At 43.2% G+C, this 26132-nt stretch overlaps 1 protein-coding gene across 7 annotated transcripts in view; it reads right to left on the bottom strand.

The window, feature by feature from the left end:
- Positions 1 to 1896: 1896 nt before the first annotated feature.
- The window catches only part of LOC139550727 (catenin delta-2-like), a 140048-nt gene continuing 115812 nt past the window's right edge, over positions 1897 to 26132 (bottom strand). For 4 of the 7 annotated variants that reach the window (XM_071361829.1, XM_071361833.1, XM_071361830.1 and 1 more), the window contains 12 exons: positions 22090 to 22303; positions 18522 to 18705; positions 13756 to 13873; positions 11664 to 11849; positions 10306 to 10494; positions 9821 to 9971; positions 7826 to 8057; positions 6865 to 6949; positions 6135 to 6261; positions 4968 to 5099; positions 4719 to 4795; positions 1897 to 4612 (listed from right to left, as the gene is read on the bottom strand). In XM_071361829.1, coding sequence (XP_071217930.1) covers positions 4361 to 4612; positions 4719 to 4795; positions 4968 to 5099; positions 6135 to 6261; positions 6865 to 6949; positions 7826 to 8057; positions 9821 to 9971; positions 10306 to 10494; positions 11664 to 11849; positions 13756 to 13873; positions 18522 to 18705; positions 22090 to 22303 — 1947 coding nt within the window. In that variant the 3' untranslated portion in view covers positions 1897 to 4360. The remainder of the gene's footprint in view (positions 4613 to 4718; positions 4796 to 4967; positions 5100 to 6134; positions 6262 to 6864; positions 6950 to 7825; positions 8058 to 9820; positions 9972 to 10305; positions 10495 to 11663; positions 11850 to 13755; positions 13874 to 18521; positions 18706 to 22089; positions 22304 to 26132) is intronic. The other 3 variants (XM_071361831.1, XM_071361834.1, XM_071361832.1) reach the window with 2 other exon arrangements.

The raw sequence follows: 26132 nt of genomic DNA, 5'->3' as shown, positions 1-26132 counted from the left end.
TCATAAACCCCGCCTATTTCTAAAATGTATCTTCTTAAAATGTGATTTTAAACCTAACTCTAACCTTAATCACACTGCTAACTTTATGCCCAACCCTCACCTTAAATGAACTAAAATTACCTTTTTATTATTTTCATTTAGATAAATGAACGTTTAGATAAAGCCAATGCTGACTTTGTGGCTGTGGTAAAGAGTGTAAAACAATACTAGACCAAAGACATGTAAAACTAAACCAAGATAGACCACAGCCCAACGTTTCAAATGGGAACAAATGAGTCATAGTGGGCTGAACGAGCAAGGCCAAGCACGAGCTAGCGAGATCCCATTGGCGCGTTTCCATTAGGGAACGCCTAGTCTGTAAAGTGCGCGTGTGCAATAACTCAAATCGCCTTTGCGCTCCTTCTAAACAATGATACAAAAAAAAACTTTGGCAAAGGGTAAAGTCTACAAAACTTAGTCCACTCTGTTCGTATGAGTTCTAGTTTTGGGAACAGAAAACTGTATTGATATCAAATGTTTCATCGATGAGAAAATTAGCAGAATGTCGGCCAAAATCCATCTCGTTCAATCTTATCCCACTGCCGCCCACTGGGCTTCCTTTCACTACCATGTTTGGTAGTGAGTGGAAAAGCCAAGCGGATGCATCACATTCATACATCCTGGGAAATATCTGTTCTATCTGTGACTAGGCCTTGCCGAGTAAAATGGCAGACCTGACCTGCATGAGGAGAGTTGTCCCCAAGATACCCACTAGAGGGCACTGCAGACGGGTCCAAACTGTTGACATTGATATACAGTCAGGCTACATACCGTATGCTCCTTCCCAGCACACAGGCCTCAGAATGATGGATTCTCCCAGGATTAGCGAAGCAATTAAAAATTAAAGGGATACAATGGAATATTCCATCGCTTACATTCTAAAGTATAGATCGCTTCTTTTCAGATACACTAATGCTGTATCTGGCACACTGATGAAAAATGTTAGCATTTTCACAGAAACAGCATAGGCTTTCTTGTGCCTTCATTCATCCATTCATAATCTATGTTCTTAGCTTTTAGAGTGCAGTTTTGGGAGCTGTGATGATCCTAAGGCAGATAACAGAGAGAGGCCATGCCACACATTTCTGATGGGTGCCACAGTGGCACGACAATGGATGGATGGTAAACTCGGATTTAGCATTACCCAACTAGGCCAGCAGCATGGCAATTAACACCTATCACAGTGGTAATTTCACAAGGCTGCAGCTCACACAGAGCTGTCAGCATTACCTCCACTCAATGTCACAGAGAAAACATTTAGAGAGAAACTGTAAGGACACCCCTCAATCAGTCTGCTGCCCTCAGTCCCCTGGCTGAGCTGGCTGTGGAGGATTTCTACCAGATTTTGATTGGCTTGAAACTCTTCACTAAACCTTGGGAATAGGAAAATGCGGATTGGAATAAGAAAACAAATTCTTTATAAAAAAATAAATAAATACTCTCAAAGTAACTGTAACATGCTACTGTAACTGTCGGCACGTCTAATAAATATTGGTGTAATTTTGAATTTGCAGAATTCAACACTATGTTCTGAATCTGGAACGTCACCTCATCAAATCACCATTCAGACACACAGGGCATTGTCTCATCCACAACCGTGTCTCATCCACAACCGTGTCTCATCCACAACCGTGTCTCTCTCACAATGTGATTGCAGATCAAACTTTATATTTGAGTTGAGTTCGGTTACTTCAAAGAATCAAAATATTTTCTCTGTTACTTAACTATATACACATATTGATGTAGAGGAGTAAACATCATTATTCTGGCTGAAGCAAAGGTTTTCGAACACAGTGAGCACAGACAGACCACACAAAGAGTTTTTGGTAACGAACAAACAACCCCCAAAACAGTGACTCTTAGATGGTCAGTTTATATTGTTGTAGCAGTTGCAATCTGTTGAGGCAATAAAAAGTTTCACTTCTATAAAACACGTTGTCTAGCAACAAAAAGGTTACTGACATAGTTCAATACAGTTTGTCAGGTATGCCTACTTTTCACAAGGACTGTGTCTGTTTTCAGATGCTAACTAATGAAAAGGGGGATCGTTTTAGGATATGTTGAACCATTTCGGTGTTTGCATCATTTATTCATTGTTCAAGCATCTGAAGATAACCTAGAAACTTCTAAAACGATATGTAGGGGAGACCAGAGCTCGTTGTCAACTTTTAACATAATTTTTTTCTCTCTCCATTCAGTTTTAGTGTGTAGTCTACCACTATTTTATTTCACATCGACTTAAATAAGATTTGTTCATGCATTAGTGGGCAATGTCATATATTTTTCTCTATGTTGCCACATAACATTATTGTAACATTTGATCAAAGGAGGACTCACTATGAAACCGTGTGTCATGCTGGGGAAAGGTTGTTACAGGGTTTGTAGAAAATGACCACTTTTTTCTTTGACAGATAAACACACACACAGACTTGATCATCAGCTCCATTGTTGATAACTGTTCACCACATTGACAAGTTTAAGGAAATCCAACAAGGATAAAGGGGATCATTTTCTTAGTCGGTGATGAAAGACATTCACCTGTGACAATTTCAATATTCAAAGCTAGGGATATGAAGTGGCAAAATACATTCTGTAAACACCAAAATACAAAGTTCTGTAGATATAACTTTTAGCACCTTGTCTTGTAGTTATGAGGTCTGTGACAACTTCCGTAAATTGTGGATATTCAGCCCCTGGTCTCCCCTATTTCTCCTAGCAACAACATGACTACACAAAGTCAACATTTTAGTGTGCAGACCAGAAAATGAAGGTGAACAAAATCCTACATGTATTTTTTTTTTTTTTTTTTTTTTTTTTTACAAGTCTTTTCCATAATGTTGCTGCTTTAAGTGACATCCACATCCCCACATAAAAAGTATATATTTATATTTATATAATATATATTCATACTCTATTAACAGTTTAGTCTACATTGAACTTAATTCCCACCCATCTCTGAAGAAGAAAAAAAACTGACTTTCTTAATTAAACATTGATTATTTTACAACACAGATTCAACTAATTTGTACATATTTGGACGGAATTAAGCTCTCAAAGATATTATTTTCGCCCCCTGGTAATGTTCCAGTCTTGTTACAGTGTATATATAGCTTTATTCCATTGAAACACATAAAAAAAGCATTTACAAACTGGCATCATTAGAACCAACAACTTGCTGTTGAATGTAAACTTCAACAGAAATTCAACATTACCCCTCAGCTTGGATATAACCATGTTTGGCACATTTTAAAAAACTGACAATGAGCACAATTCACTAGGAGGCTTGTGGAGGAAAAAAATTGTTTTCATGTAGCACAGCATTTTAGGAAATAAAAAGTATTTTGAGTATATCTACCGTCCATCCGTAAACTGTTTTAGGCAGTGGAAGAGCACCAAGGGAGTGGAATGATGCTGTTGAGCCGCTTAACTCATTTAGGTCCACCAATTCACATAATCAGATTAGCAATAACTTTGAAATCCGTCCTTCATTTTGCTGCGAAAACATGTTTCATTGCTTGTAGCGGTTTGTTTGTGTGCAGACATTGTACTCTCTATTATCCCCCAGAATGTAACAGACAGACTAACATTATGCTGAGACAATAAGGAAAGGGACACAGGCAATTGTGTAATATACACAATGCACATGTATCTCTGTAATGTACATCAAATACTTTACATCAGAATTAAGGATTAAAAAAGTAGAAATAAAAAAAGAATTATAACAAATCAAAAGATACAAAGTCTAGAAGCAATTATTTTGCCCAGAGATTATACTCCTTACACACAACACAGGTTGAAGCCGTACGTTAAAACCTAATAAGAGTTTGTGACTGACAACTATTCTCTAGCTTGTGTAAATGACACTTCATTTTCTTGTGCTTCACATACTAATCTCTTTACTATACCACATATTTACAGTTGTCTTCCTTCTAGAATACTGCTGATCATTTCCAAGATATTCCGCTCCTCACACTCCAACGCTCCAAGCTTTTGGTGGTGAACCCATCATTTAATACCTTCCTTTTGCCTTTTGTGAGTTGTTTCCTAACAATATCCTGCTCTTTCTTTCTTCCTTTCTCTCTTTCCCTCCTTCCTTCTCTCTTTCTGACTCTAATTCAATTCCTTCTGCTCTGTGACTCTCTCTCTCTTTCTTCAAAGACACATGGGCATGGGACCTCTCTCTCTAGGACAAACTAAACTCGCTGAAGAAATGTCTTGTAGTATGCATGCACATGCATGGCCTGTCTGTCTTAGTCTCTCTCTCGGCTCCTCTCCCCCATCACAGCACACTGCTGACGACCAGTCCTTCCTCTATAGTCCACTAGACCCAGGAGTCCGGGGAGGCTGGGTAGTGACTGGTCTCATAGTTGAGTTCACTGTAGGGGCGGGATGCTGAGTAGAAGTCCACATAGTTGCCCGTGGACTTGAGGCCCAGGTGCATGTTCAAATCTGTGGCCTGAGGAGGGCGCTGGTGCACCTGGTCCTCGTAGAACGCCTCCTCAAACTGTACGCCAGGAGGGTTCTGGAACGGAGGGTAGGGCTCCTGGCCTGGGTTGGGCCCCTGAGCAGAGACCTATGGAACACACAGAGGTTAGAGCACTACTCTGCTACTGGAGAGAGAGTACCTAACAGTGAGTGTTGCTCTTGTAATGATATCAAGTAATTTCTTCATTCTTTACCTGGTTGTGTTTGATGTCATCACTGGGAGAGACGTAGGCTCCTCGGAACAATGTTGAGGTTCCACTTGAGATTTCAACTATAGGTGGGAGAGAAACAGAGAGACGGTATGTGGTCATTGTTACCAAGTTGATTATTATAAAATGACCAAAAGGCTTCACATAGGTTTTAGAGTACACCTTATCTGATGAAAACACACTGACTCCAGAAACGAAGAGGAAACTGACGGAGGCCTTGAAATTCCTTCCTACCTGCCATGGTGTCTTTCCTCGAAGTGTGCTCACCCTTGTTGCCATGGTAACTGGCATTGGTGCCCGTTGACTCGTAGTCTGTCTTCCTCTCCTTAAGGCTGATCATCTCTCGGGGAGAGGCAGGGGCACTTGCTGCAAACACACAGATGACACATCACGTACACCATTAGCAGGAAAAGACGTTTGACATCCACTTGACTCCCTTCGTCATTATTAATCCTCCCACTCTCCTACATTGACACATTCTGTTGATACAAGGCAAGGAAGCTGAGAGTAAAGCAGCTGATGACATCATCAGATAACGTTACTGTGCCATAAAACGGCATGAAGAAAACATGCATGTAATGAAAACAAATACATAGGCCTAACTAAGCGGGGATCTAACATCCAGAAATAGCTCTTCTATGAAATCTTTACTTAGAGAGTTTATTGCTTTCTAATAGGATCCATTAAGTTCAGCATTTCCACTTTGAATTTCATTAAACTCCAATTAGAGCACCATGTAACCTTAATGTCCCGAACGGAATCGACAAACACCCTCTCGTCCAAGAAGAACCTCCTATAATCACCATTAAACGCAGCCAATGGCTGGCTACAATACCAGGTTCTAGGTTTTAATAACAGTAGTACCAATACCTCTTACATTTACATTTTAGTCATTAAGCAGATGCTCTTATCCAGAGTGACTTACAGTCAGTGCATTCTGACAACTATTCAGGTTTGTAGACGTATTCTGCATTGGCCCTAACTGCCCCCAGAGCTAACTGTGCCTCCCAAGGTCTCTTCCATGAGGCTGCTGTGGTAACGAACAGAGACACAGCTGTGGCATTCAAACCAGCCGTGAGGAAAATCTGCTGGTGTATGTCATCCGAGTCATCCCTCCATCCTCCTCCTTTCCTCTCCTCTTCTTTCATCTTAAAGGGTAAGTGAGTAACTGGCAGTTGCTTATTAGTGTCTGTGCACCTCCATGTCTAAGCAGACACCACCTCATTCTTCATTCATCCTATCTTTAATCTGAAATATTACTAAGCTTCCCAATTCTTTTTGTCTGAAATGCATGGACAATTTTGTGGGGGAATGTCTGGCAATTAAAGCTCTAAAGTCTTGTGAGTTTGCAAAAAATGTCCAATATTTTAATACTATGGGGTAAAGATAGAATACACTAACCTGAGCGATTATTGGGAGATGTCCGTACAGGCGAGATGGATGGGGTGCGGGAGGAAGAGTATGGTCTTTGTCTATCTCTTTCTATTGTAGAGGATGAGCCAACAAAATGATACTGAGAATATCCATCCTGGGGGAAAAGGAGATGCATAAGGGAACTAACAATAATGGACTGATCTATACTGCTTACTATGCTGTAGGATCATACTCTATGACCATACTGTAAGATCTAAGATAATCTGGTCAAATACAAATGGGGTTGGAACTATACACACATTTAAATGAGGCAAAATCGAACAGGTAAACATTACGATAATGACTGGCTATCCATTAAAGTAAAGCACGCAACACCTGTCTTGCAACTGATTTCTTTTCTCCCCCTCTCAAAGCCCTTAAACCTTCCAATTCTTAATCTGTCTTTCATTAAAGCATGTTTATCTACTCTCCTCAGGTCAACATTGAGAGATTCTTTAGTTCATTAAACTGTAGCCCAGAGGGATTCCAGCTTTACTCTCACTATCAATTCATACACTTAGTGAGCTTGCTGAACTGTGTCACACATGACGCATGAACTGCTGTACAGCATACATTTTTGCCCTTTACCTCCTCTCTCTCTCTCCCTTTAATAAAACTAAAAACCAACTACTCAAAAATGTCTAAGAGGACACTCCAGAGACCAACAGCGCCTTCGGCAGAGTTCTTGTGGTGGCAGCAAGTTCTTTGTATTACACACCTTTTTGTAGAGACTGCGAAGGTCTCTGTACTGCCACATACTGTTGAGGACTTGAGAGGCTGCTTTCACCACTTTGGGTGTGTGTCTGGGAAGAGAAAAACTACACTTTAGAACAAAATGTTCTAATCTAAAGGTATTGAATGCTCGCTGCTGGATGAAAGGTCACTAGCACAAAACATTCAAAAACACAAATTCAATAACAGAAAAATCTAAGCGAACATTAAATGGAAACAAGGTCATTCTGCACTTCAGCACCATAGTCATTCTTGCAAAGAAAACAAGAAAAATTGGAATGGATAAATGTAATTAGCAGAGACAAAATCCAATGAGTTTAGCATCAGAGGCCCCTCTCTCTCACACAGCACCCATCCTCTCCTCTATCTCAGCACAGCAACTCCACAAGCCACAAATGTCAGCGCTAGAGGTGATCCAATTCACACCAGAGATATGGAATAATCATCAAGTTATGACATCATAGCACTGCAGATACTGTATAGCAATACTTCTCTTCTCTCAAGACTCTTAAAGAGTGTTTTTTGTCATTTCTTCTCAATGGGGCAATGCATTCTTACAGCTGTCCAGAGTCCCTGATCCGTGGCAACGTTGAGTAAGTGCAACACAGGACTATGAGGAGAGATAGCCTAAGGGAGAACTGTTTTCATAAAATCCCAAAACAGAAAACCCACAATTAGCTACATTTAAAAGGCATTTCTTTACACTGGTGAGTTATAGGGAAAACGTCAGAAAAACATCTGCTAATGTACATTCAGAGGGAAACTAACAGAACAGTGCTTATGCCCGATCAGCAGTTCATTTACATTAGGGTTGAAGGTTAGGGTGAACAGAGTCTGTCTTGATAGTGGGATAACATGTTATATAAAGTAGCTGGCCAGCACGCATGCAGCATTTGGTTCCAGGTCAGAAGATGAGAGTGAACACAGTATGACTTCTGGACACCTACTTCTCTCCTTTGCTCCTGGCGATACCGATGAGTTTCTCGATGCCTCCAGCGTCACGCAGAGCCTTGGTGTTCTCCATATTCTTAGTGATGACCTCGTGCAGGGCACAGCAGATAGCCGTGATGGTGTCGTCTGACATGGTCTTCCCAATAGCACCGGCAGCAGTCCCACCACTGCTGTTGTTGTTGTTGCCCCCGGGCAAACGGTGGACCAAGTCTCTCATTGCATACTTGCCTGTTGTGGAGAGAAAAAGCCCTCATGGTTCAGTTCTACTGTACATGAACATTTAAATCTATGTGCTACCATTTAGGAAACAGATTCTGAAAACCATGGGTACAATATTCTTTGATCTAATTTGAAATAAATATGGCAAACATGCTCTCCACAAAGCAATGTTCTGTTTGTGACCAAAATACCTTGCAAGTCACAACAGCAATATAGGGGAAAGGGTAACAAATGGTCAAGATATCAGAAACTGATAAAGACAAGCAGTATTTACTAAACTTCACATGATATGACTGCTGTCATCAAACAGTAGTGGCTTACTGGCTGGTCTTTGACCCCTTGTCTAACCTTGTCACCACCCTATGGACACTCAGCAGGAGAGCCTTCAAGATCAGAGATGTGCACAAGCCCCTTGTCCTATAGAGGCTACGTCCCCAATGAGCACTGAGTGACTGAGCTAAAGTGGCTCTCTTGACTTGACAGGAGAACAATAAATACTGCACTTGACACTGAGGCATCTCACTTGAATCATTTTAAAAAGACAGTGCTCTAAAACATTGGATATACTATGGATAATAATGATGTTTCAGCATTTACAGTTTACAGCATTTACAGTTTACAGTATGTAGTACAGTACCCCTATGGAGTTTTAGTCACAGACTAGATAGGAATAGAGAGAAGGATAGAGTAAGAGAGAGAGAGTGGAAGGAAAGATGGGTATCAGCATATGCGAAAGGCAGGAGAGAGAGAGAAGAAATTCAGAGCACGGTGCTTTTAATAATTCACAATACGGCCTCAAACTCCCTGCCTGACATTCACAGCTATATGATGAGGCTTTAATACATTGTCTGGTCAACGGGTCTTTTTTAAGACCCCGCTCAGCACTCATACACGACTGTAGGCCTGAGGACACTACATTTGCAGCTGGGATGGAAATGTCAAGCCCCTGACGTTTAAAAGAAAGGCCTGGGAATGGGAACGACAGGGACGGTCTAGTCCTGCCAGTGCACAGTCACTACGCTGCGATTCATAGTAAAAGCATTAGCAACTACAGCAGATGTTTGTAATGTAGATAAACAAAGAAACAGACAATCCTTTGGAGCACATTCCATGATATTCAAATATAATATGCCCATTTTAGCAGCTATGACGTCAATAAAAAATGTAATATGATAATTATTTTTAAGAAGCATTCCTCAATAAAATACAATTCTAAACTAAAGCTATTAAAACTACAGTAAAAATCCCACTAAGTATACCCCATCATTGCTTTACAAAGTTATTAGATGTGTCATATTTAGCCAGACATAACATTGGTTTAACATGACTTAAGCATGTAAACAGATACTTGTGGGTTACTCCATCCTATCAACAGAGTAGGACGTCTGAAGGCCTGCGGCTCTATGACATGATGCACACGTCTACTTAACACAGAGCACCAGCCTGAGACGGCAAGAGCAGTTGCTATGGAGATGGAAGGTCCAACAGAAAACCACGTTTATTAGAGAGATCAATAGTCTTTTAGTGCTGTTATGAGGAGAATTTCAACCATGTGAACACAGTCCACAAAGAGAGCTCTGCACACCCATCTCAGCAGAGAAAGATGATGGTATAGCTGGCTGCAGAGAAGTGCATGGATATTAGCATATGCACACACACGCACTCACGCGGGGGCACACACATGCGCACCAAACACACAGCAAACACGCACAGAGAAAAAAACATTTGAATGTGTAAATGTCGAATACTGAATAACTGACAGCCGAACTAACCGATGAGGTCTTTGTTTCTGACGTCTAAGGCCATGTTTCTTAAAGCTGTGGCCACGGCACACACCACCCTGTCGTTGTCAATCCTCAGCAGCTCCACCAGGATGGGCAGACCCTTCTCTTTCCTCACTGCCGCACGGATATACACAGACCACTGGAGAGGAGAGGAGACAGAGTTACACATCTTTATGTTCTATGCTATCAGTCAGAGTAGGATGACCATCTTATAGGATCTGGTATCTCTTTCTTAACTAACATTACAATAAGAGAACAGACCAATGACTTAGACCATATCTATCTGTAAGAGTTATGGCATCTTGGCAACGGCAGGAGGCCATAGCTTACTGTACTATTCCAGGTTTCTTGACTAATACAGTGAGTTAACAGTCACCAATTAGCTCTCTGGTTCAGGAAGTTCATTTACATGACAGTGTGAACAGTTAAATGGCTGCCGTTGAGCAGCTCTATTGACGGAGACCATAGCTTACTGTACTGTGCTGTACCTTCCAGCTGCCTGCAGCCAGGTTCTGCAGGGCCCCGGCCGCCCCCTCCAGGGTGTCTGGGTTGGAGCACTCAGACAGGAGTGTGAGGTAGGGCTTGACGATGGTGGGGTGCCACAGCATCTGAATGCCTTTGGGCGGGTCAGCAGAGTCCGGGTAGGGCCCCACACCATCCCACTGGGTGACACAGGATGGTGGAATGTTACTACTGGCCAATACTACAGGCATAATACGGGACATCCAACTGTTTGGCAACACTGCTTAGTGCCACTGAAAATTGCTTAGTTATCACAAAACAGTGAAAAGGTGGAAACATTGAATATGGTTGAGACTTGAGTGACAAGTGAGTCACACATTGCTTTTTGAATTATGAACTTATAGGATAAACATAATTAAGAATGAAGTAGTTAGTTAAAATCTCTGGGGCATATCTCACATACAAAATCATCACCACCAAGCCAACCACATGAGCATCTAATGTATGCCAGAGTAGATGAGTTGTACAGCCAATAGCATAATCCAACTCAGATGATAATCAAATCTTGGCTTTAGCCTGGTTATTGTCCCAGACATGGCAGAGAAAACCATGATAAATCTCTCCTCTTCACATTATATTTATGTTATTTAGCAGACACTCTTATCCAGAGTGACTTACAATTAGTGCATTCTTCTTAAAATAGCTAGGTGAGACAACATATCACAAACGTATCAAGTACATTTTCCCTCAAAGTATTAATCAGCAAAGTCCGTGCTAGAAGGAAAGGTAAGTGCCATTTTTTTATGAAGGGCGTGTCAGGGGTGCCGTGAGATAGAGATACTGAAGATATATACTCTTCAAAGGTTTCAGACGTTTTCGGAAGATGGGCAGGGACTTTTGACTTTAGGGAGAAGCTTGTTCCACCATTGGCGTGCCAGTACAAAGAAGAGCTTTGACTAGGCTGAGTGGGGGCTGACTTCCTGTACTGGTAGAAGGGCCAAGAGACCAGAGGTGGCGGAACAGTGCTCGGGTTGGGATGTAGGGTTTGAACATAGCCGGAAGGTAAGGAGAGGCAGTTTCCCTTGCTGCTCCGTAGGCAAGCACCAGGGTCTTGAAGATGATACGAGCTTCGACTGGAAGTCAGTGGACTGTGCGGAGGAGCGGAATGATCTTAGAAAGGTTGAACAACAGGCGGGCTGCGGCATTCTCTTCAAGCCCCTCTTTCAGAACTAAACCCAGTAAATGAGTAATTATCCATAAGATAGACCCCCCTCCCTAGCCAGCTTCCAGCACCACTGCTCTAACACGCTGGCTAATTGCTAACAGCTGCAGTTGAGATGTAGAGAGGATAGAAAGGAGAGGAACCCACCTGATCATGGGCCTTCTTTTTCTTCTTCTTCTTCCCCCAGCAACCTGAGCTCTCGGCATCCTTGCCGTTGGCATCGCCACAAAGCAATCCATCAAGCTCATCCGTGCCTATCTGCTGTCCCTGAGATGTCTCTGCAGCTAGTCGATACGAGAGGTTCCTCAAAATGCACACACAGTTTTCAATGGTCTGCAAGGACAAAAGAGGGAGATGATGAGAGATGAAGGGAAGGAGTGGGTGAAAGGAGAGAGGGGGAGACGAATAGAGAGAGAGAGAGAGAGAGAAAGAGAGAGAGGAAGATAAATAGAGATTTGAGAGCAGTATTTCAATTTGAGGAGTGCCATGAGATGCTTTGCTTGTCGGCCATGTAGCGAACAAAGTAAAGTTATGACTTTATTTCCTCCAATGTGAGCGGACAGGATGTTTTAGGGATGCTATAAACTGGGGCAAATGCATGAGTTTGCTTTCGAATAGACAGAGCATGCAATGCAATAGACCATGACTCGGCATTTGATACAACACACACAGACCTTGTTACTAAACATTGCCTACTGTTGACAGTCTATTATTTCACGACATCTTCCACAGCGAAAAAGAGCAGATGCCAACCCTTCAATGCAACAATTAACAGTGGGAGAATTAAAGTATGGCTCTTTAACCAGTCTATAAAGGCAATTCAATTGGAACATTAATTGACCAGTCTGTTAAATGCAAACAGTAAAGCCAAGTGCAACTCTTTCTGATGTATGACTAACTCCTTGTACTCGTTAGATTGCTGTGCTGGATCCAGGCCAGAGCAGTACTGTAGTGACAATCCCATTGTAGTAAGCAGTGAGGCATTCAACACCGTAGTGGGGGACTCTGATCTTGTAAAGACTTTTCAGTGGGATTAGGGCCTCCAGATCGCCTTCAAACTGGTTGGCAGAAAGTAGTCCAGACATAACAAAGGCCCTCGGAAATCAAACGAAATAGGGCACTCATCTATAGCTCGTATGTAGAGGTACAATCGGAGGAGCTTTACGGTACCATAACCTACTGTACATAGTTATGAGTGTGGTAGAGAGGACAGATATGGAAGGAATTTCAATAGGGAAGAACAGTTTGTCATGGTTACTGCTTGACATCAGAAAAATGTAGTTGGGCTGCGCATCGCTCGAGGTTATCATGTACTGTACGTGTAACCGGTTTGAAATGGCTAGCTAGTTAGCGGGGTGCGCGCTAATAGCATTTCAATCGGTGACGTCACTCGCTCTGAGACCTTGAAGTAGTTACCTTGAAGTAGTTGTTCCCCTTGCTCTGCAAGGGCCGCGGCTTTTGTGGAGCGATGGGTAACAATGCTTCGAGGGTGGCTGTTGTCTATGTGTGCAGAGGGTCCCTGGTTCGGGGCGAGGAGAGGGACCGAAGCTATACTGTTACATATGTACCTAGTACCTAGTCCATTTTCTCTCAGATTCACAAGGTCTTCTACAAGCCATAAACAGGGGACCTTAAACCACATTGTCTGACATTGACAGTGTGTCAATTTCTCCATGCATGACCTGTGATTGAATCCTTCCAATAGTTGAACACTGACTAGTACTTATAGTGGATCAAATCTTAACATAATATAAATAGGCTTTGTTTCAATTATACTAAATAATGCATTTCAAAGCAGGATACAAACACTAGCTCCATAGACTCTGAGGCATTCATTCGCAGGAAATTGGACAGCCGGTATGAGCTTTTGGGAAATGACCAGTGTAATCAGAGCTGTTGATGATCTGTGCTAGCGTCTAGCGTCTAGCCTGACTGCACTGTACTGTAGATCCTCATCACCAATACCAGGAAGTCAGCGCCCCCTATCCCTCCATGCAGAGCACCAGCAAGGACAGGAGAGGTGTTGAGCAGCTAAATCATGAATAAAGAAGGCCATTTACAGGGGATGATGAGGTGGAGAGAGCCAGGGAGGCAACCTGGACAACACACTGATCCAGATCCACAACATGGGACGTTTGTGTGTGTGTGTGTTGAAATGATGGGCAGCCTCTGTCTGTGATTCCCTCAGCATCATGTTAAAGGGTCTATGAAAGAAGATGAGAGGAACACAAAGTCAAACCTTGCTATCGATCTCGCTGCTGCCCAAGGCGGTCTGGATCACGTAGAGCAGAGCGTCGGTAAGGCCCTCACACTCCCTCATCCTCCTGCGAGCCTCCTCCCCTGCAGAGCTCACATTCCTGCAACAACAGCCAGTCAGACATTTTTCTTCAGCATTGTATCACTGTCATATTGTACAGCTGGTAGTTAACCATCATCATGATTTTTCAGTTGAATTTCAGGACTAAATATTGTATATACTACTTCTTCAGTGCTTGTCATCATAGTTGGTTGAATATAGGATAACTAAATAACGTTAATGATGTATAGTTTGACACCCTGACAAGCCTGGCCCATCATGTTCCCACTCTGGGTGCATCCCAAATGGCACCCTATTCCCTATACACTGAGTGAACAAAACATTAGGAAAACTTGCTCTTTCAATGACATAGACTGACCAGGTGAATCCAGGTAAAAGCTATGATCCCGGCAGGTAGCCTGGGGGGCAGGGACATTGGGCCAGTAACCAAAAGGTTGCTGGATTGAATCCCCGAGCTGACAAGGTAAAAATCTATCATTCTGCCCTGAGCAAGGCAGTTAACCCACTGTTCCTCGGGTGCCATGGATGTCGATTAAGGCAGCCCCCCCGCACCTCTCTGATTCAGAGGGGTTGGGTTAAATGCCAAAGACTTGTTTCAGTTGAATGCATTCAGTTGTACAACTGACTAGGTATCCCCTAATCAATGTCACCTGTTAAATCCACTTTAATCAGTGTAGATGAAGGGGAGGAGACGGGTTAAAGAAGGATTTTTAAGCAGTTTGTGTATGCGTGACATCTCAGAGGGTGAATGGGCAAGACAAAATATTTAAGTGCCTTTGAATGGGGTATGGTAGTAGGTGGCAGGCGCACCGGTTTGAGTGTGTTAAGAACTGCAGCACTACTGGGTTTTTCAAACTCAACAGTTTCCCGTGTGTATCAAGAATGGTCCACCACCCAAAGGACATCCATCCAACTTGACACAACTGTGGGAAGCATTGAAGTCAACGTGGGCCAGCATGCCTGTGGAACGCTTTCGACACCTTGTAGTCCATGCCCCGACGAATTGAGTCTGTTCTGAGGGCAAAGGGGGTGCAACTCAATATTGGCAAGATTTCCTAATGTTTTGGACACTCAGAGTTTATCTTTATTTAACTCTTATTTTACCAGGTAAGTTGACTGAGAACACATTCTCATTTACAGCAACAACCTGGGTAATAGTTACAGGGGATAAACAAGCCATTTGTAAACTGGGGATGATTAGGTGGCCATGATGGTATGAGGGCCAGATTGGGAATTTAGCCAGGACACCGGGGTTAACACACCTACTTTTACAATAAGTGCCATGGGATCTTTAGCAAACACAGAGAGTCAGGACACCCGTTTAACGTCCCACCTGAAAGACGGTAACCCTACACAGGGCAATGTCCCCAATCACTGCCCTGGAGCATTTGGATATTTGTTTTTAGATCAGAGGATAGGGTGCCACCTACTGGCCCTCCAACACCACTTCCAGCAGCATGTGGTCTCCCATCCAGGGACTGACCAGGACCAACACTGCTTAGCTTCAGAAGCAAGCCAGCAGTGAGATGCAGGGTGGTATGCAGCTGACTGTAGGGTATAGTGCACTACATCCTGTCTCCTCTCCGCTGCCCTTTAAATGTCAGGTCATTAAAAGTCTGTAATGGTGCAGCCAGCCTGGTCTTATGACAGGCCTCTGTATGGACAACATGGCCTTTATCTATCTGTGTCTCCTGTTAGAGGCTTGGCCCAATTGATAGGGAGATTATTCTGCCATACCAAGAAAAAGAGCAGTAACTGCACATTTGGTCAAAAACGAGTTACTGACATTTTTGATACATTAAATACATGCTTATAATGTGGTCAAATATCCTGCCTCCACTGTGTTGAGAAAATTGGGCTCATGTTTGCAGTAACTGAAAAAAGTTACAGTGAAACCAGGGACAAAAGCAGTAACTGAAAAAAGTTATAGTGAAACCAGGGACAAAAGCAGTAACTGGAAAAAGTTACAGTGAAACCAAGGACAAAAGCAGTAACTGGAAAAAGTTACAGTGAAACCAGGGACAAAAGCAGTAACTGGAAAAAGTTACAGTGAAACCAGGGACAAAAGCAGTAACTGGAAAAATTACAGTGAAACCAGGGACAAAAGCAGTAACTGGAAAAAGTTACAGTGAAACCAGGGACAAAAGCAGTAACTGGAAAAAGTTAGTGAAACCAGGGACAAAAGCAGTAACTGGAAAAAGTTACAGTGAAACCAGGGACAAAAGCAGTAACTGGAAAAAGTTATAGTGAAACCAGGGACAAAAGCAGTAACTGGAAAAAGTTACAGTGAAACCAGGGACAAAAGCAGTAACTGGAAAAAGTTACAGTGAAACCAGGGACAAAAGCAGTAACTGGAAAAAGTTATAGTGAAACCAGGGACAAAAGCAGTAACTGGAAAAAGTTACAGTGAAACCAGGGACAAAAGCAGTAACTGGAAAAAGTTACAGTGAAACCAGGGACAAAAGTAGTAACTGACATCACTCACATCAGTTACTGCCTTTTACCTTGGTTTCACTGATCTTTGGGCTGCAGTGTCTACGGTTTACCTTGGCATTATTTATTGTTCTTTGCTGATACAAGTATCAAACTATATGACACTGACAACCACATACAAATACATCTATGAACACAAGTTGTGTAAAAAAATAAATCACAATGGATTCCAGTTGGTGTACCAAGCAAGAAGGCACTAACTACCGTCTAGGGTCAAAGCTCATGTCAGAAGTCAGGGTCAATATGAATAAAAAGTTGCCTCATGTTAAGACAACAGATAACCACATCTCTAGTGATCTGCCTACAACTCATTTGGCTGGACAATTTAAAAACTATAAAGCCATTTTTCTCAGTTCCACACTATGAGCAGTTAGGGCTCTTTTGCTTGGTAGGTCAGTATGGATGGCCTGTTTGTGACTCCGTTGGCACCTCCAGAACTTTGTAATGGGCCTGATAAACAAGGCAGACCATGGATCAATCTACTGGATCAGTATCTGTTCTGGAGGTGCTCTTTCTAGGTCAGTGATGAGTGACTTGACTGTATAAGTGAGACGGGCTCTGGTTAGATAGAGACAGGGTCCTTTATCAGGTCTTTCCTAAAACACAGCAGTCACTGCCCACTGACCACCCCAGGGTGATACAAACAAGGAAACATGGAGCATCTTCAATAGGCTTGTTGACTCTATTGTGCATTGACAATCTAACGGTAAAAGGGCTTGTTGACTTTATTGTGAGTCTGATGAATAGTGATAATTAGTATATTCTCTTGCTGTCAAGGGCTACGGTCCTATTGACACTCTTCCTTCCGTTAGACACCAGCTGATCCCTGGCAGAGAGGCACCCTGTGAAGAATGTCAGTCAGCTAGCGTGCTGCGTTCGCTGTTAGCCATGGTGATTCTGTTCTGAAGACAGCCAGCGTGAGTGTCACAGGATGAGGGACAGGTGTGTGATGAGGCGGCAGGTGGCAAGGCATCTTAGTCCTGCACATTACATATTCAATCAAAGCTCCTGTTCTGTTGTTCCTTAACGACCGATGAAATTAATTAGCCTGCTGAGCTCAGGGATTTACAGTACAGTCATTCATACCTCACAGGCAGGCATTAAGACTCAGCACATTTCACTTAGTGGGCTTCCTCCCACTCCACGCTGCTGCAGTGCTGATTGGTTATGCTGCAGAGGACTACCTGTCTGGTGGCCAATGGGAACGGGGCATGCCCACAAAGTCCACCTCCCTTTCATTAATCACTTCCTGCTTTGACAAGGTAATGTGTGGGCATATTAATGGTTTCAACTATTAGCAGATAATACCACTAAAGAGAAGCAGTGACATATTGCACAGAGAGGGTAATGCACTGTAGGTAAAATGAATAACCCCAAAATTAACAGACAAGCAATGTATTAGCTAAGATCTCATTATTCTCCTTCTTCACAGATGCTTCTCTTGCTGGTACGCAGGAGGTGAGGGCCCAGATATAAAAGAGTAGAAACACTTGACACATAGCCAATTTTCTTCCGGTGCCAGCGCTATAATCAGAAAGTCTTTGACAATATTCCAGAATTATAGAATGCTTTAATGGAATCCTGCAGGGAGCAGAGCAGACAGTTTTAAGCCTCACCGAGTGCTGACATGGCGTTTTCACACAACATCCCTCATAGTGAAGGTAATTATGGGGAAGAAGCATGTTACATGGGCTCCCATAATCAGTCTGACACTTGTGGCATTCATTGTCTGTGATAAAACTTCCTTAATCAATAACCCTCATTCGTCAAGTCAATACTCACAATACGTACAAAGCTTCATGAGTATACTCCGTTTGAAAGAGCAATGTGTTACAACCCTGCATTACCAACACAAAGGAACTGGGTGCAGGCAAGCCAGGCAGGGACAAAGCAGGGAGACATTCACCTGAAAGATGCCGACCGCTCTGAGTGAAAGCTACACCAAGAAGAGGAATAGTCCCCAGAACACACCTTACAACCCAGTGCATGTAACCTCAGGTTGACATACACTGTCATGACTTGTGACTTTTAACCTCTAACCCTGCCACTGTGCTGTCACTTCTGCTTTGCTTGCTCTTTGGGGTCTTGGCTGGGTAAATGTAAAGAACCTTGTGACTACTGCTGATGTAAAAAGCTAGCAAACTTTATTAAATAAATTTGATCGATTGACCCGAGGGTCCAGTAACAGTACTGACCTGAGGCAGCCGGTGGCGTTGCGGAGCACCTGGGAGGAGTGCAAGTGCAGCTTGCGGTCTTCCTGATGGGGCGAGGTGTCCCAGCCCGAGTGGGGGATGATGACAGCGTTGGTCAGCACGGCCAGGGCATCCTGGATAATGGGCATCTTCAGGGCATCACACGACGACAGGTTCCACAGCACACCTGAACAGAGAACATCAGATAGGATAGGACGTTGACGAACAGTGATTTAACGTGGGAGAATGGTCAGCTGTAGAGATCCCGGGAAGGGAATGGTGATATATTGTTGGATTTTTTTGTTGGAGAACAAAAGTTGAATATACTTCCTCTGAAATTAAAATAAGGATCATGTTGGACAAAAACTGTTCAAAACATTAAAAAGAAAATGGAAAACTGTAAGGCTCTATAACTGTTTAATAACTTGTCGCAAAACAGCATATTTCACCCCTAGTTTTGAATTAGTGAGAGGTTGTCGTGATTGTGCAATAAACCGGGCACCTGGGGCTTCATAGATTTATATATTTCCCCAGTAATTTAATGTGCAAACCAGCCAACCTAAAAAATGAAGGAATTTTCTCTCGCCTACCAATTACATTCAAAGCCAGCGGCTTTGGCACAGCCTGTATGAGTAAACCACAAAGAGACAGAGGGAGGAAGCACTCTCTCTCTGCAGCTGGGCTCTCCTCTCTCTTTAACCACACTGACTACGACTTCAGTCTTCCTCCTCAAGCTGGGGTGCTTTACTAAACACTGAACAGGGGCAATACGTGTCCACAGATAGTATACCATCCCAATTTACATATGACTTAAAAAGACAACCGACTCATGTGTCACTATAAATTGCTTTCAGTAGGATGTGGTAGGAACATGGTGACTCTGCCATGGATGGTGTTAAGAAGTGAGCAGAAGCTGTCAGCCAAAGATCGAGATACATACACAGCACAAGAGCTGGCCGGTTATCTATAAGAGGAAAGAGGAAGAAAAGGGTGGAGGAGAGGGTCCTTCACTCTACAACCCTTCATACGCCAACCCCCCCCCCATTTTTATTTTATTTTAATTATAAAGCAACACCTCACGGCACAAAGCCTCTCCCCCATGTGACCTACTTGCTGTGTGTACTGACATGTATGTGTAACTGATAGATGCACACACACACACATATTACATGTTCATGTTTTTAAATGTATGTAAATTGTAAACTCTTTTGTTCTGTAATGTATTTTTAGTTCTCGTGTCAGACCCCAGTAAGACTAGCTGTCGCCACCGGCGTCGGCTAATGGGGATCCTAATAAATCACATCAACAATCAAACCAGAGGGCACACCCACACAGACACACACACACACACACACACACACACACACACACACACACACACACACACACACACACACACACACACACACACACACACACACACACACACACACACACACACACACACACACACACACACACACACACACACACACACACACACACAGAGCACTGATTGTAATGACCTTGACAGCTGGCCCAACACATTATAATTCTTGTTGACCTTCACCACGCCATGTCCCTCCTAGGACACCGTAGCCGTAGCATTTATGATTGCAATTACCAGTGGTGAGGCAGTCAGTCACTCTTCACCCGTTCCTCTCACAACAACAATGTAATTACATAGATCTACTTTAGTCTTATCAGCCATGTTGGGATGTTTTCCTTGTGGTCTGCTCTGCTCTAAATAACTAGCTGCGTGGCTCATAATTAGCGGAGACAGTAATCTTGCAGAGAGCATTACTTTACCGCGCTCGGGGCAGCGCAAAACATTTCTGTGTTTTTAAAAATGAAAGAGCTGCTGCCTATAGCGGTGGCGGCGGTGGGCTCGGCCGATAATAACCGCCTATAACATCATCTTGTTCCAGTGGGGAAGAAAATATGGATGTTTTATTTCGCTGGATAGATGAGAGGTTAATTGCCTCAGCCTTACATCATCGGGGAGGCGGGCGGTGCGGGGGGGTGCGAGAGCATAATTTCGTGGGGAGAAAGCAGGCCGTCTGCAGAACTAGACCCAAATTATCTCTACGGGGGGTAGTGGAAGTTGAGGGCACTGTGCAGGTTGTCAAGGTGACAGAAATGGCATTTTAGGAGCATGACGTTTTTATGTGGTTCAGCCGCTATGTCGTGTAAGGCAGCCACTATGTCGTGTAAGGCAGCCGCTATGTCGTGAGCCGACAGTGATTCAGTGCAGATGACGTTCCAATCAAATCAGGTCAAATCAGCCACTCTTTACAATGAGTCACTGTGGTACCGAAACAAATGTGAAGAAATAAAATAAACTACATCCCAGCTCTGATGGGATAAGACGTATAGATAGATGTCTGTATATCTATGTCTGTAGATGGCTGTACATTTCTACCATTCTCCTCCAACTACTACAACTTTTAAATGAATCTACTCCGATAACTCCTATCCCTCCACTAGATTAGAATAATTGTACCCTGGCTGTGTAAGAGCAGCAACAGGGGTTCCTGTTTGACATCACATGGAGTCCAGGATACAATCTACATCTTTAATCTCAGAAGACAAGAAATTTGCCATTAAAAATAGTTGTATTTTTTCGGAATAATCGTCTTTGGCTCCTCTAAATGCAACGGGGGCTTCTTAGAGCAGCGGGGGAAACAACAATCTTGTTTGGCTAACTGTGATGTCATAAACCACCGCTGCCACCGCATGCCTAAGAAGGGCGCCCCTTGGCAGTTGGTGACACGGGGAAGGCTCAGGGAAGGCTAGGAGACAGAGATAGACTGGTAAATGGTCCCGTTAATCCATGCCCAGTCACAGGAAGGGGAGAGGAAGCTCAGACGGCCACTGTGACTGATTTAAACAGCCAGAAGAGAAGATGTGAAGAGGCAGAATTCCTCTGGGCCGGCAAAGGTTTTCTGCAGCCTGATTAATTTGTGACAGGAGGGACTGTGTTCCAAGCGTTGAATTGCTTTCTAATTTATATGGTAATCTCCGTTAAGACAGTATCAGCACAAATCATATATTCCTAAGCATTTCCTGGTTTAAAAACGTCTCTACAGTAAAGAATAAATCATAAAAGGATGCAGCAGCATGCTCTCTCTAAACATGATTTAAACGGGGATTTAACCTCTGACTTCTTATTGACTAAGTGCCTTTTGGCAATGTTGACTTTTAGAACATCGTCATTTAATAGATATCTGTGGTGCCATACCCCAATGAAGTTTCACATCATATTGTATGTCATCAAATATATGCATTTTCTGTCCAGTCAAGTCATTTGTGGATATTCGTGTTTTCATATTCAGTGTTTAACTAGCTGACTTATATTGATGAGCCACTATTATGGATGATGATGTGACACGTCCCTTTGGGATTCTTTGCCTCTACAGCCTACCGTAGTTATCCAGCCCCCAGTAACAGTGACAGTTAAACATTAGATAACACGCCCATATGCATCCAGGTATAATCCTTTATAACTTGTTTTAAATACTTTTTATAATGTCATATAGCAAGGCTATGTTATGTCTCTCTATGTTATATCTTGTCAACAAACTCTGTTTACCTGTGAGCAGCTCTCTAATCTCCATGTCTGTGGTCTTCCTCAGCAGGCGGACCAGGGCTGGGATCCCCCCACAGTTCTTCAGGGCGATCTTGTTGTCATCGTTGGCCTTGCCGTACACCAGGTTCCTCAGAGCTCCACAGGCGCTGCGGTGCACGTCGGTCATCCTGTGATCTAGCAGATCCACCAGCAGCTGGATCCCTCCTTGCCTCCGGATCTGGTGAGAGGAACAGGGAGAGGAGAGGAAGGACGTAAGTGGATCCACTGGATCAAAATTAAAAGATAGAGCAAGAGCAGTACAAATATATATGCACTAGTATAGCTACTGTTCAATTGTCTACAGCAAAAGTCATAGTTAGTCATAGTTTTCAGCATTGACAACAATATCCCTAAAGGCATCCCTATATAAATACTATTCTTCATTTCACTCAGGTACCTTTTCTCTATAAATAACTAGAGCCATGTCAAACACGTGGCTGCACACAGACAGAAAGGCCCAGGTCACACTGTCACAGTGTTCTGCCATATTAGTGACAGAGTGACAGAGGATGTGATGACCTGGCAGAGTGACACACACACACACACACACACACACACACACACACACACACACACACACACACACACACACACACACACACACACACACACACACACACACACACACACACACACACACACACACACACACACACACACACACACACACACACACGAGGACTGGTGCCAACAGTCAGCAGATGTGCTGCCAGGTCCAACAGAATGGATCAGCATTGCTGCTGTTTCTGATCCTCTCAACTTCCATTAAACACAGAGGAGAAACATGATTACAAATCAGAGACCCTGTTCATCTGGGTGCTCTGCTCCAATTTACTGACAATTCATTTAGTGACAAGGTTAACCACATCATGGCTTCTGTTATTACACTACACGTGCCATTTTATGGCTGATGCATAATCAGTCAATGCACAAACAAAGAGGTGTTGGCAAAGGCGATAGACACTGGCTCACTAGATTGCAGGCTACATGCTATCATTATCCAGTACATGCTGTACGTACAGTTGAAGTCGGAAGTTTACATACACTTAGGTTGGAGTCATTAAAAATTGTTTTTCAACCACTCCACAAATTTCTTGTTAAATAAGAAAACTATAGTTTTGGCATGTCTGTTAGGACATCTACTTCGTGCATCACACAAGTCATTTTTCCAAGAATTGTTAACAGACAGATTATTTCACTTATAATTCATTGTATCACAATTCCAGTGGGTCAGAAGTTTACATACACTCAGTTGACTGTGCCTTTAAACAGCTTGGAAAATTACAGAAAATGATGTCATGGCTTTAGATGCTTCTGATAGGCTAATTGACATAATTTGAGTCAATTGGAGGTGTACCTGTGGATGTATTTCAAGGTCTACCTTCAAACTCAATACCTCTTTACTTGACATCATGGGAAAATCAAAATAAATCAGCCAAAAAATTATAGACCTCCACAAGTCTGGTTCATCCTTGGGTGCAATTTCCAAACGCCTGAAGGTACCACGTTCATCTGTACCAACAATAGTACGCAAGTATATACACCATGGGACAACGCAGCCGTCATACCGCTCAGAAAGGAGACGCATTCTGTCTCCTAGAGATGAACGTACTTTGGTGCAAAAAGTGCAATCCCAGAACAACAGCAAAGGACCCTGTGAAGATGCTGGAGGAAACAGGTACAAAAGTATCTAGATCCACAGTAAAACGAGTCCTATATCCACATAACCTGAAAGGCCGCTCAGCAAGGAAGAAGCCACTGCTCCAAAATCGCCACAAAAAAAGCCAGACTACGGTTTGCAACTGCACATGGGGACAAAGATCGTACTTTTTGGAGAAATGTCCTCTGGTCTGATGAAAGAAAAATAGTAATGTTTAGCCATAATGACCATTGTAATGTTTGGAGGAAAAAGGGGGAGGCTTGCAAGCCGAAGAACACCATTCCAACCGTGAAGCACGGGGGTGGCAGCATCATGTTGTGGGGGTGCTTTGCTGCAGGAGGGACTGGTGCACTTCACAAAATAGATGGCATCATGAGGTAGGAAAATTATGTGGATATATTGAAGCAACATCTCAAGACATCATCAGTCAGGAAGTTAAAGCTTGGTCGCAAATGGGTCTTCCAAATGGACAATGACCCCAAGCATACTTCCAAAGCTCTGTCAGGCCAAAATTCACTCAACTTATTGTGGGAAGCTTGTGGAAAGCTACCCAAAACGTTTGACCCAAGTTAAACAATTTAAAGGCGATGCTACCAAATATTAATTGAGTGTATGTAAACTTCTGACCCACTGGGAATGTGATTAAATAAATTAAAGATGAAATAAATAATTCTCTCTACTATTATTCTGACATTTCACATTCTTAAAATAAAGTGGTGATCCTAAATTACCTAAGACAGGGAATATTTACTAGGATTAAATGTCAGAAATTGTGAAAAGCTGAGTTTAAATGTATTTGGCTAAGGTGTATGTAAACTTCCGACTTCAACTGTATGTATATTCCCTACTGTTTATGAAAACACTTACTCGACTCATCTCCCTTGCTCTGCTGTTATCAAAATAAAGCACCCAGTAAATAGTAATTCCCTTCACACAGCCTCCTGGTGCAAAAATAACCAAGATACCGTTGTTAAGAATACGAGGGGAGACAGAGAGCTGATTTCAAGCGCAGGGCGCAGCAGGTGTTTATTGCAAAGGACCACAGGAGGAGGCAGGTAGCTGGGTCCAGGGGCAGGCAGAAGGTCATACACAGGGGGTCCAAAAGGGCAACAGTACAGGCAGGGAAAAGGCTAGTAACATAGTCCAGGAGATCAGGCAATAGGTAGATAACAGGAAATCCGATAGGCTAAAGTACAGGCAGGGAATAGCCAAAAGGCGTCGTTAGTGAGGCAGGCAAAAACTATCATACACGGGAGGAGTAAATCACAGTAAAAACAGAGCTCTGAAAGAAGTGTGTCACAAAACAAACAATACCTCACAGTGATGGGGGCAAAGAACTGAACTAAATAGTGTGTGATAATGACATACAGGTGTGTGAACAGGTGATTAGAATTCAGGTGATTGGGATCTGGAGAGTGAGCTGCGTTCAGGGGATCTATGTGTCTGAGAGTGTGAGCTGGAAAGTGGTCTGGAAAGTGAGATGCGTTCAGGGGATCTACGTGTTTGAGTGTGAGTTGGAAGCAGACGTTACAACCGCTAGGCGAGAAGACACCATCATGATACACATGGCTAACGTGGATTGCCTTGCAGTACTATACATAGTGTGCGGGTGTGCCTGTGTGTGTGCATGCCTATGGGGTGTGTATGTGTGCAATCACGGATGTGTGTGTGGGTCTGCCCATGTTGCCTGTGTGATGTATCTCATAGTCTAAGAGAGGAAACGGGATGAGCGTCAGCAGTGTTCCAGGGAAGGCATCAGCTGACCTAATGACTTTCTTCCAATCCTTCCCAGAGGGCATCTGACCTGCAACTTATCCCTTCATCTCCCCATCCCTCTTAACTCCCCAACTCCCCATCCCTCCAACTCCCCATCCCGCCATCTCCCATTCCTGCCATCCCTCCATTTCCCCATCCTTCCATCTCAACCTCTCCCCATCTCACCATCCCTCCACCTCACCCAGTCAATGTCCCCACATATCACAGACATATCACGCACACAACAAGCTATCCAACATCCCTGCATACAGGTGAGGCAAATCAAGTGAGGCAAAAGTAGGCAATATTATCTATCCACTAATGTGAGGAGAATTCACAATTCAAGCACCTGGAATTTATCTTGAGCTAGAACGGTGAATTATGAATTATTCTCGCAAAAGGCTTCACAAAAGGTATACATTTTAGATAATGTACTGAACAGAGGCATACTTTTCTATGTTTCATAGGTTTCAACTGAAGCAGGCCCCAGCTGCCCAGGGGCCTCCCACTGATATGTTAGACACTGATTTAACAACTTCATGGGGCCTATACATTTTATAATGTATAAGCAGTGGATGCAGGTGTCCCAGCT

This window comes from Salvelinus alpinus, chromosome 23 (genome assembly GCF_045679555.1).
Source record: "Salvelinus alpinus chromosome 23, SLU_Salpinus.1, whole genome shotgun sequence".
Taxonomy (NCBI): domain Eukaryota; kingdom Metazoa; phylum Chordata; class Actinopteri; order Salmoniformes; family Salmonidae; genus Salvelinus; species Salvelinus alpinus.
The sequence above is the reverse complement of the archived record's forward strand: the minus strand, read 5'-3'. Positions and strand labels throughout refer to the sequence as shown.